The sequence below is a fragment of the Scomber scombrus genome, chromosome 10 (assembly GCF_963691925.1).
Source record: "Scomber scombrus chromosome 10, fScoSco1.1, whole genome shotgun sequence".
In the NCBI taxonomy this organism is placed as follows: Eukaryota; Metazoa; Chordata; class Actinopteri; order Scombriformes; family Scombridae; genus Scomber; species Scomber scombrus.
The window spans coordinates 13,300,481-13,313,211 of NC_084979.1; the positions used below are offsets into that span (position 1 = coordinate 13,300,481).

General features: G+C 40.2%; 1 protein-coding gene across 1 annotated transcript in view; it reads right to left on the bottom strand.

The window, feature by feature from the left end:
- casz1 (castor zinc finger 1) overlaps positions 1–12,418 on the bottom strand; it is a 74,602-nt gene extending 62,184 nt beyond the window's left edge. The window contains exon 1 of the mRNA XM_062427611.1: positions 12,273–12,418. Within this exon, the coding sequence (XP_062283595.1) occupies positions 12,273–12,321 (49 nt within the window). The 5' untranslated portion in view covers positions 12,322–12,418. The remainder of the gene's footprint in view (positions 1–12,272) is intronic.
- Positions 12,419–12,731: the final 313 nt, after the last annotated feature.

Genomic DNA, 12,731 nt, shown 5'->3' on the forward strand with positions numbered 1-12,731 from the left:
GCACTGGAGTTTGCCCTCCCCCTTCAGTTGCCACAAACATTCATTTCTGCTTTATTGGAAATGAGTGAAAAAATACCCCTCCTGAAAAAAAAAAAAAAAAAAAAAAAGGAGGTAAAAAGGCCGAGTGACAGCTGCCGGAAAATTTTTCACCTCAATGAGGGGACGAGCAACTGTTCCACCGGTCCCTCTGACTCTCTGCTCCTCCTGACAGGCGACAACTGTTTCGAAGGCCCTCTCCTCTCCCCAAATCTGAGGTATTTAGCTTGTGGGCTGAATGATCCTTTCAAATGTTACCAGAGTAATAGACCGTAAAAGATGACCACCTGTTAAGGCCAAGCAACTGCTAATGCACTAATATCCAACAGACTCTGCAGACAAATAAGGAGAACATGGTTTGTGGAAAAGGTTCAGAGAGCAGAAATATGGATTTGTGGTCGATACAAGACCAAAAGATGGTGTTGCATAAACATAATTTGTTTTGTAGCTTTGTTCTGAATTGGTCAGTGTGGCTATTATTGGTAACAGTGTTGGATATTAGGTGTGAGTGACAAGAACGGCCTGAAATAGCCCAGGAGCAAAGATGACTGCCATTATCTAAATCTTGATCAAAAATACAGTAGTTGATAGCTGGGTCAATTCTATTGATAGTTGGCTCCAAAGTAAAAAGTACAAAAAATTCAAAATAAAATGTACACAAAGAGCTTAGGTGAGAAGGAAAAAGACAGAGAAACAGATAAAAAAAAGTGAAATAGATAAAGAGGAGGATACTACAGCACTAGTAACTACACTCATCAACACAAAATGCCCAAATTGTTCCCGACATGATCCCGTCATAGCGCAGAGACAGAGGAGTTGCTTCGGTCATCCGTTGATTTGATCCATTATGACTGTTACACTAATGGCATTAATAAGGGCAAAATTGCTATTTTGAAACATAGAATTTTCATCCTCTTCATTTAGCTAACCTTATTGCCTTTCTCCTCTTCCTCCGTGAATGCCCACTGTGTGTGTGTGTGTGTGTGTGTGTGTGTGTGTGTGTGTGTGTGTGTGTGTGTGTGTGTGTGTGTGTGTGTGTGTGTGTGTGTGTGTGTGTGTGTGTGTGTGTGTGTGTGTGTGTGTGTTAGTGCCCCCCCCATGTAATGGCTATAAGGTCATCTCTATTTACCAGGCTTGGTGTACAATGTCGTTGGATTGCAACATTTTGCACGGTTTAAAAACAACAACATGAGCTTTGAAATTCGACTCCCTGCCATTTTCGATAGTTCTACTACTACTCCTGTTGTATTTACCAGCTGTCCCTAATAAAATACCCTGGCCTCATTTAATACTGTCTCAATATATTTAGATTAAAAAAGTATGTATATTTATTCAGTATTAAAGACTCCAACAATAAGGGAAATGAACGGTGCTGTGTTAAACTGAATACAGCTGAAACCTGTTTTTAGGATATCAAGAGAAGCTGTTTAAAATCCAAGCATATTAAAGTATGCGTCCTTGAACTGTCTGTTTAATTTACTCTTAGCTGAGCAGAATGGATGCGTCTTCAAGTTTCCTGTATATTTGTGCTGAATGTGAGTATCTGTGTGTGTCTGTTCAGCCCTCATCAGCCTCTAACATTGAGAGGAATGACACTCTGTGATCAAGGACATGAATTGCTCATTGATTTTTAGGGGCCAGCTTAACTATCCATTCCAATTGATTTTTAGCTTTGCTGGGTGTGCGAGTTATGGCAGTTTTAATGTATCATCTGTATGTGTACTCATCACCCACTGCATGAGGATTTACAATAGTCAGAGAATATACATATACAACACCATGTGTGCAAATGCAAGACAGGGACTTTATCCTTTTCTGTTCATTTTCATATCATATATTCCAAGAGGTACAAGTCATAAAATCTGTTTTCTTATGTTTTATAATAGGTGAAAAAAGAATAATCTTTACCGTCCCTCTTCATACCTTAGATATCATGTACTGAACTTGGTAAATGATCTATTGGGAATAAACTGCATAATTTTTATCTTGATACATTTATGGGAGGTAAAAAACAACGAAGCATGTGAATATACTATAATCCCATTTAATGCTAACCAGTGTTTTTTTAGAGCATGCATTTCAGCTTTCTGTATCATCATCAGGCCAACACGCAGCAGATACAGACATGTCGCGGCTTTGCCACCAACCATCACCATGGGGGGAAAAAAACAAATAAGATTAAGAATTTTTAGTTTTAGATTACAGACCAACAGTCATCTTTTTAAATGTAGGAAGATGTTACCATTAAAGTCCATTTTACCCATCAATTAACAGGTCATAGAATCTATTAATAATCAATGGTTTGATGATGTAAGACAAAGTCAGGGCAATGTGATCCAAAAGGCAGTCTAAAGTCATCTGTCAGGTAGAAAGTCATTAAAATAGGGGCTCGTTTTCCTGCACCAAGCTTAGGTTTCACTGAGGCAGGGATACATTTCAATTCTTCAGCAAAAGGCTGCGCTCTCATATGATATCATCTCCTTTACAACATTACTCTCAATAGCTTGTCTTTTTTTGTCTTTTGTGTTTTTCTCCAATTCAAATTGCCCTTTTTTTCCTAATGGTTTGGGTGAAGCGGTCCTCTCTGTGAGGTAACTGCCTTTTGTTCATGTGAAAAGGACTGCATAAAGCACACTTTACTCCATCCTTTAAAAAAACAAGTCTGCTTAATTAATGTTTTACAAGTGCTGCTGTATTCTTAGTAAAAAAAAAAAAAAGCCTCTATCAAAGCCGGCAGGTTCAGATTACGTACGCTAATTGAAATTCTGAATTTCTAAGCCAACTTCTTTTTTTTCCCTGCTCCCTCTCTTTCTCCCTGTGCACACAATAAAGCCTAGCGTTTTGTAGTCCACAAATGACATCAAATCATCTAAGTAATATGGGCTTTTCTTTTTTCCAGTATTCTCATGTTCTGCTAGTGGGTTCATGAGACAGCTTAATAAAGCAGTAAATGCTTGGGGAAGCCTGAGAGCCTACTGTGTGCCTGCGTGCACATGTGAGTGTGTGTGAGAATATGTATGTGTGTGTGCCTACGTGCACACGCATGCTCTCGTGTTTTACCTCCACCAGGGACCTCAAAGCAGAAGGCAAAGCCTGATTCTACACTCAAGCAGATTTTCTCGAAGAATAAAGCAAGAATAAAGCTAATGAACAAAAGAGAATGACTAACACTGAAACCACAGCCAAAACTAAGACACTTATCTCATGGGTTGACATTGATAGAGCCCATATTAATGCAGTCTGAGCGAAATGAATACAGCATAATTTACAGGTTGTACATGCGTTTGGCGCTGGCGGAAGGCAGGCTGTGTGAACAGCTGCAGGTGTGGGAGCAACTGGAAGGCTGACGCAGAGTTGGACAACCATCACATCAAAAAGCACAATTGAGGCATGGATGCACCAGTGACAATGATCTGAGATGTAGCTGGAGATTGGATCAACTAGGATATAAAACAAAATCTTTTTAGCTCATCTCATACTCTGCATATAAACGCATGTTTGTTTTCTTGGGAAGGCTTCAACCTTTCCTACCGTCACTGTTTATCTGGCAAGGTAGCTGAAGCAAGCAATTACATAAATTACAGTTTAAAAAAATGTCAACCTCGATAACCTTTGTTCTGAGTTAATCATTGGAGGGAAAGAAAACTGCTTCTCTTCACTTTTATATTTACCCAAACTCCCTCCTTTCAATTGGGTATTATTTTATTGGCTTGTTTTGCAAGCATTATAACTTTGCATTCTTCCCCCAAGGTCAGTTTCTAGTGTGCCACGAGGAGTATTTACACATGGGGCTTTTCAGGTCACTTCCATTGTATTTACATCAAATAATTTTTGATAAGGGATGTAAAAGACCTATAAACCCAACATCATAAATGGGAGAGGTGTAGCTGAAATAAGGACAAAAGATCAACGGCTGAATTTTTCCTTATCTTAGACACGTTGATATTTTGAGTCAACTCTCTTCTCCCCCCCCCCCCCCCCCCCCCCCCCCCCCACCTTTCTCCCTCCCTCTCGCTTTCTCTTGCACGGAGCTGAGTAGAAGCGTGGACTTGTTAGATTTAGTCCAATGGCTTCCCAGTGCGGCCAGCAAGCAAGCTCTTGTTTCATAGAGAAGTACCTCCCCTGTTATCTCCCTGGCACTATAATCACTTAACAAAGACTTGGGCATTTGCACAAATTAAAACATCAATAATGCATAAGTGCTTTTCAGTTTTGAGCTATAGTGTCCCTGTATTGGGATGAAATACCCCCTCTACCAGTGGAAAAACTAGCTCGCCATCTTCTGTCCCACAAGCTGCTCAAAGAAGCCACGGCCCTGCTTTGACTAACAACCCCCCTTCTTTTAAAGTTGAGGCTAAAGCTGCGGTGAACATTTGGGATCAGCTTTGGTAACGGGACAAAATGGCTGGGCTGAGTGGGATACAGAAGTTGTTTTAGAGCGAGAGGCGGTAAGTGGTGGTGGTGCATCAATGCAAACAGGCAACACCCTTGAGTGGCGCAGCGTGGCATCCTTCCATAAGCAACACCACCGCCGTGTCCCCGACATTTATGATTTGTGGTTGGAATGGCAACACAGGCCTGAGTCTAATCCAAGTCTGCATGTTAGCCCTATCGTTACATGGCTAAATCTGCCCGACCAAGTCTCTTATTTTCCCCGATGAAAACACCAGACGTTTCATATGGTTGTCAGAGAGCTTCGCTTAAAACAAGTCATATGAGAACATTACACTTGGACAAGGAGGGGAAGGGCGGGGGCATCATGGGAAAGAAACTTAGTGACACTTTGAAACCAGGATGTTGTTCACGCTACTGTTTGATTTCAGGGGTAAAAAAAAAAAACAACATATCTATTACTGCAGTTGTGAGTATGAACTGTTTTGCGCTATGGTGACTATGGATGAGCTAAGTATTATTATTGGACTTGTAAATCCATGACCAGTACCGTTCCAACACCAATAGAGGACGAGCCATCCTATACAGATGGCCTCAAGGACAATTAGCAGTAATGATTGGTTGCCACCTAAATGAGAGAAATTCTATTTGCTACTGCATTTGCTGATGATCACACTCCAAATGCCTCTGACAATAATATGGATGGCTGCTTTAAACTTGAATGTTTCTTGTATATGTTGCTTAAATATATAGTGCACTGGAAAAGATCATTTCTAAAATATCTGTCTCTCACTGTTTAAAGAATACAAAATAAAGAAAGGTGGGATTTTGAATCATATACAAACACCACATCATCATGAAGAATAAAGAGATGAGACAAATAGCATTGTGATTTAACATATTATCTCTTCAATCATATCCTTTCCCCCCAGATATCTTCATTCCCCCCCACCCCCCCTCCCTTCTCTGTCAGTTAGTCTGGCAAACAATCCCCTTGTTAGCAAACTGTTAAGACAGCCGCTTGGTACACAAATTGCGCTCGACCAAGCGAATTTGTTTTGCAAGGGTGACCTGTTTAATCATCTCATTTTCTTTGGCGGACATTTATTCATCTGGTTTCCACGGTTACAGAGAACATTAAGGGGCTACAGTAATAAGGCTGGAGAGTCAAACAGGTAATAAAAAAATTAACGCCATTTTCCAGCAGCCGAGGACAGTGGGTGAAATGAATCAAGGGAGAGGGGAGTGAAGCACTGAGGGGAGCAGGGGTGTGGGGTGTGTGTGTGTGTGTGGGGGGGGGTTCCAATATTGTCCAAACAATAAGCCTTAGCGGTTATTTTACTCTGTAGATCAGGTGGTGCTGTTATGGACATGACACTTTGGGCACAGAGCAGGAGAGATAAAGCTTTTAAAGTGGCCGTGCTCCTTTTTTATTGTCATTTAGCGATTACATATCAGAACAATTAAAAGTTAGCCTGAGATATCTATTAACTTTGCTCTTTTTTATTTCTCCTGTGCTTCAGACGGAAGATAATTTGCACTCATGGCAATGCAACGTGTCAATATCATGCAAGGGACAACATGACATTTAGAGGCCCTGGTGAGAAATGTTTCGTAGTCCTCCCAAGTTGAATCATGTTTTCTATTATTGTCTTTTGAACAACTGAACAACAGCACGAGAAAGAGAAAAATAAACCATGAGAATATTGAGTTTATCGCTCACAAGCTATTAGAAACAGTGACCTACACCCCAATTGAGAGAGTCCAACTTCTTGCCAAATATAGAAAATTCCGGCACAATAGGGGGAACAGGTGCTGAGGGCCCATAGAAAGTGACGAAGCCAAAGAGCTGGGTTGCTGCTGAATGCCAAATAAGGCAGTGAGACACGTTGCACCAAGGCACAAAACAACCTACTGTTATGCGAAAGTCTGTTGACTGTCACCAATTCCCTCACAAACTGTCTCCAACACAATATTTCTCTGTGTTGAGACAATATTAAGGGCTGTTTTCCACTTAAATAATAGAGGAACAAGAGAAAACAAGCAACGAATTTTATGCATTACTCATTTCTCCACTCCTTCCGAAAGTATTTCTAATTGACAGCAGGGCTTTGGCACTCCTCAAATATGCACAAATGTTCTCAACCTAACCCTTAATCATTAAATAGTCTGGTTTAACCTGTATTTGGGCATTTTATGACTCTACCAACACCTGTCCCCCACCCTTGTGAAAAACAAACCCAATTGAATTCTTTCTTTATTTGCTGTCGTGTTACTTGTATATATGTTGTTCCGGGGGTTGCTCTGATGCAACTGAGATCGGAGAAGGAAGCACAACTGATGAGAGACAATGTGTCTCAGGAGAGGGAGGGAAAAGAGATGTCAGTCGACCCGGCCTCACACTCACACAAACACACATACACACACACAGTGTAGGATCAAACACACACCACTCGCGTGTCACAAGGAGTGCGCTCCCCTCCTCACCCCTGGCTGAGGCAAGAGCCCGGAGAAACAAACTCTTGTCATACATGCCGGCTGAAATCCCCACAAGGGGACACAGAATGGACAGCAGAGAGAGAGAGAGAAAAAAAGGCTTAGCTCTGGCTATCGGACTGCCAACTGTTCTGCTAACAGCCTCTTAACAGGTGTGGGCTCTAGAACCATGTAATCCTATCAAGTTACCAACTAAAAAAAAAGGGGGTGGGGGGGGTAGAGAAATCCGGCAAACTCCTGGGTTCTTCCCCTCTATCGTTCCCCTCTCTTTCTTTCTTTCTTTCTCTGTTGGCAGTGACAGAAATGAACAGCTGGGCTTCAGATTTATCATGTACAGACAGTAATTATTGCTGGTGCTGCCTGCTACTGACCCAAGTGAATAAAATGTCACATGAAAAAACACATGGCAGGAGGAGAACCTGAAGTTGAGGGGTGCCAGGTTGGGAAATGTGTGGAAAATGTGTGTGTGTGTGTGTGTGTGTGTGTGTGTGTGTGTGTGTGTGTGTGTGTGTGGGTGTGTGTGCGTGTGTGCGTGTGTGTGTGTGTGTGTGTGTGTGTGCGTGTGTGTCTGTGTGAGACACAGAAAAGAGAGGAGGGCAGTGTTTAAACGTCACTACGTCCCTGTTTGCAGTCAATTACAGACGAGGACAGGGGTATTGGCTCTGTAACTCGGCAGAGCAAACATTTTCTCCCTCACAGTGAAGGTGACAGAAAAAAGGTTCAATGTTTGTTTGCGTTGATGTTTTTTTTTTTTTTTGCTTTCATCTTATCAAAAAAGAAACAGTACAGCAGACTCTGAATTCCTGTCAAAGAAAAGGTGACAGGGAAGTGAAACTGAGACATGTACTCAACACTGAAAAACAGCAGTAAAGTGAGAAAACAGGGTTTTTTTTTACACCCACTATTCTCATCTTTTAAGTGTTTGCCATTCATGTATGATTAACCAACTATAATTAATCAATAAAAAAACAAGGGAAAGCTATCGATGTCAGCCCACACAAAATGTTTCCGTTATTATCTGAACCTAGTCTGACCCCACCTGCTCTATTTGTTCCAGAGATAAGAGGGTCAGGAGATAGACTATCAATTTATTACCCATGTCAATCACTGTCCTTGTCACTAAACAGTTAACCCCGCATCCGCTGCTTCCCTTTCAAACACATCCAGTTGTGTGAAAGTTGTGGTCTGTCACATTCCATACCCACTAACCTACGTACGGGCTGGTTCACACCTTAAAGACCCCCTGCCACATTTAAAAGGATTAGTCACCACATTTTGTGCCGGCTTAATCTCTCTTTCAGCTGGCCTAATAAGTGCGCTTCGATAAGCGAAGCATGCAAATTCATTCATGGCCAGTGGAGACCATGCTTTCAGACAAACGCGCCTAAGTCTTCCACTCTGCTAATTACCTCTTCATTTTCCCCTTTTCCCCTCTTATATGGCATATCAACGACTAGAGATTATTCCTCTCCCTTACTTTGCATGAAATTATAATTTCATATGTAAGATTAGGAAATCGAGTCGGTAAAGAAGTTACTGGAGGATTCTTCTTGACTCTGCACACAAGAATACATGACACGGCATATTCAGCCGAGAGATTAAAGGCAGGATTTCTCTTCGTCGGCTTACGCTTAAACAAATGAGAGGAGAAAAAAGAAAAAAAAGGAAAAAGAAAAACATCTCCTGAAAAATATTATGTGATGAAACTTTTTTTTTTTACTCAATTATATAATTTCTAATTCATTGCCATTCTTTTCAAGATAGTATAATTAAAAAGGATATGTCTTTGTGCCCATTTCCCTTACTTTTAATGGAGCAGATTAACAAACATGCATTATCTGTGATAATAAAAACTTGGCCTGTTATATTTTAGATAATTAAGGCAATGAAGACCCAAGGTGCAACCTGTTTATCATTCTGGAATATTTCTTCACCGTGTATTAATTAGGCCATTACTCCAAATTGGTGACGGGGAGCTTTGAGGTTTTAATTAGGTGCTGGCCACTGCATGAGTGCACAGGAGTGAGGAAAGGGGGTGGTGATGCCACTTGCCTCGCTCCTGGCCCATATCAAGTAGCCCTGAACACTTTGGCTACTGCGGCAAGATGCATGGCAGCCCACGTGCATCTGGAGTTTATTTGATCGTTTGATCTCTGATGTTTCCTCTTTCTGCCGGTTAAAAAAAAAAGGCCAGTTGGTGTGATTTGGGTATTAAAAGATGGGGGTTAAGGTAATTATGGTGTTGGGTGGCTTGTGTCTGATGACTGGGCACATGCTCAATCAGGACTCAGCTGTCCCTCTCTTTCTGTCTACCCCCTCAACATACACACATACACACACCCACTCACACAAACACACTACACACACACATATGCACACACATATACACACACACACACACACACACACACACACACACACACACACACACACACACACACCTCCCTCCCCTTGTCTGCTGTCTGTGTTTCCCCCCTTGTCTCTCCCTGCCACTCTGCTAAAACCAGGCATAACACACACAGCCTCGCGTAACATCAATCAAATACTGAGAGCGGACCATAAAACTACACAAACATATACGCTGCCATTAACTATTGTATTTTTTATTTTACTTTTTTTATATAGTTCTTTCTCCCTGTACATGTAAAATAGTTATATTCAATTTAGAGATAGAGAAGGAATCAATTTAGTGAGCAGCATTTTTTTTTTAATAATCCATTGCTGGGTAAGTGTTTTTAAACACAAATTAAAATATTGAAATAAAATGTCTAGTTCTGACATAAAAAAAAACTAAAGAAAGCAAAAAAAAACATAATAAAAAATAATTTATTCCCCCTTTCAACATTTTTGGATTGAAACTAATAGAGTGACATTAATTGTATCTGTATATTTCAAATGCATATGTGATACCTAAAAACAAATATTTTAGTAACATCTGAACAAGGTGTTTAAAAAGATCTGAGAATGTGAATGTTTTTTCTTGGTTGACAAGGCGATACTAATCACCTCGTTGCTGAGAAGCACTCTTCCCTGACAAGGCTCCTTAGAATACAAGGATCCCCCAGGAGAAATCGGCATGAAAGAGGTTAAAGACAATGACTCGCTTTTTTTTCCACCAAATGTCTCCCTGTTAAATTTATTTCAAAACTCTGTTAATCTGCTGTACACAACATTGCCATTAGCATAGCCCAGCCCCCTAATAAAAATTCCGGCTAGTTTAATTAAAAAATGTAAATTTACTGTCATCCAAGGAGCAGCAGAAATGGGAGTGCAACAGCATATTTTATTGCTTAAGACATCAAATTGATTCAGGTTATTGCTAAATTGTGATAAAAGGTTTATTGAGGGCCTTCAGACCTGGGCTTGTTTTTCTCCCTCATTTCATCCTGGTTTTGTGGAATTCCGTAAAAGATGGCGAGGGCCACAAAGGGTTAATGAGACAAGTCAGTGAGGGAGAAGACAATCAACATTATGACTCATAAGAGGGGAGAAAAACATTTTCCAAGCTGACGAAAAGTTTGAAATTAGGGTGTGTCACGATTACAGTTGTACTTGTTTGTTGTTATTTCAACTATAGCACAGCACACCTTAAATAACCAGACATAATGAGCGAGCCCTCGTGTCTGTCACTCGCATGTGTTTGTAAACCCTGTGGTCACATCGCTCTACTATGCAACTTCTCAGAGTTTCTTAATACAAAAAAATCCTTTTTAGTTTGTGTTTTAATTTTCATTAATACTGCCTTAACAATTAAAGAACAGAAAAGCCAATATAGTGTCAAAAGTGCTGAACAGCGAGATTATTAGACAACAAGAAAAAACTAGTTAAAGGAATTCAAATAAGATACAGAGAGAGTACGTAACTGGCAAATAACTATATTTTTTTTAAAAACAGAGTGGAGTAAAACATGCCTTGAATGAAGTTTGAATTGCAGATTTTTTTCTAAAAATATGAAAAGACAAAAAAAGAACACTTCTGTATCTAAATATTTTTCTAAGCATCCTTTTTATAATTTAAAACATTGTGATAGCATCTTTTTTTTTTAAATAACAGACTGCTCAAAAATATCCCCACAAGCTTTACTAAATATTTACATGCTGGATGAGTTTACAATAAGCGGTTCAAATTGAGTGCAGATAAAATTTATCACAGTCAAAGGGAACCTATCATGTCTCTAAAAAGTAATAGTTTAGTTATTGAGTGGATATATTTATGTATGGTGCAAATAATGAAATACACAGGGACTATTAATACACACACAGACACACACACACACACACACACACATATATATATAAAGAAAAGACGACACGAGTGCACGCAAACTGAAAACAGACCTGCATATACAGTACACACAAAACTGAAAGAAGTAGATGCGAATGTAAAATATGGCTTATTTTAAAACACACGCTAAACCCTTCCTACAAGTAACACGGTGAGCAGGCAGACGCTCATGAGTGGAAGGTGTAATCCAGTTGCAAGTTTATCCTCCCAAAAGTACGCACAGAATGACTGCTGTTACTTGATAGCTATATGTCTAATATACTTTAAAAGAATCTGCCCTACAGGTGCATTTGGACAAAAATATCAATCACTGAGTATTATTTAGTACTTATTTAGTATTTTAATTGAAAACGTTTTTTGTTTTAATTTTACCTCACAATGCACTTGATTTATCAGCATGCTTATATTTTAATGTAACATACACCTGTGCACTGTATACACACTAATTGGAAGTACCTGAAAAGGTGTTAGCACTGCTGTTCACCTTTACATGTGTGACAACATAAGCAACACAACAGTTTGTTTGCTTTGTCCCCTTGGCAACAAACCCTTAGGCCATTCAGTGTACCCTAATGGAATTGCCAGTGCCTCTATGGGTAAAACCAATACCTGTATTTCTACAGTACCAAATGCTGGCTTATTCAAAAACATGTAATTAAACGGTGGGACAGAACAAGCAAGAAAACACGGATGAAGAGAGATAAAGAAAAAAAAAGAAGCCTGACAGGGAGTTGTGCTTCTCTCATGTCATAGAACAGAAATACAAGAGAAAATGAAACTGGTTTTGTCAACTTTCTTCACATGAGTACTGCCTGTTACTCAGTGTCACGAAAAGTGTGCTCAAGAAGTGGGCAATTATATTTGATATTGCAGTCACCTTTGGGCACTGTCAAAGAGCTATAAATAAGGGTGTCGCAACACTTGGGTATACGTACGCGCTGGCACATAGTTTAATCATGAACAACTTCCCTTCTCTGTATATTTAGTCAGAGATAAAGGCACACCTTAAACTGTCAGCTAATAAAACATATCTGACAAAGACAAAAAAGAAGAAGAGTACTCACCATATTCAGGGAAGTCGAAGTTAAATCCTCTCAGACATGTAACTTTCATAATATTACTCAACTCTGTTAGAAAGTCATTTGAATGTTGGTTGGTGGAGGGGGAAATAAAGCGGAAAAGTAACTAGATAAAAAAAGGCTTCCTTCAATCATGCACTAAACTCCTTGACATGTAATCTGTCAATAGTTTGTTGCTGAGATAATGCCGGCTGCCACGAGCGGATTTGATTGGCAGCTTAGGGTCTGGCCCCTCCTTTCTCTGGTTTGACGGGGGGTAGGTGAAAGAATATGGAGCCTCCCCCTTCCCTTCCCCTGTTCTCTCTCTCTCTCTCCCTCTGTCGCTCTCTCTCTGCCTCTCGTGCGCTGCCTCTCTCTCGCTCTCTGCTTTGCTTCCATACACACACACAGGCACAGACCAAGCTGTTGGTGATGTTGTCTGAATAGGCTGATAGGAAATTATGG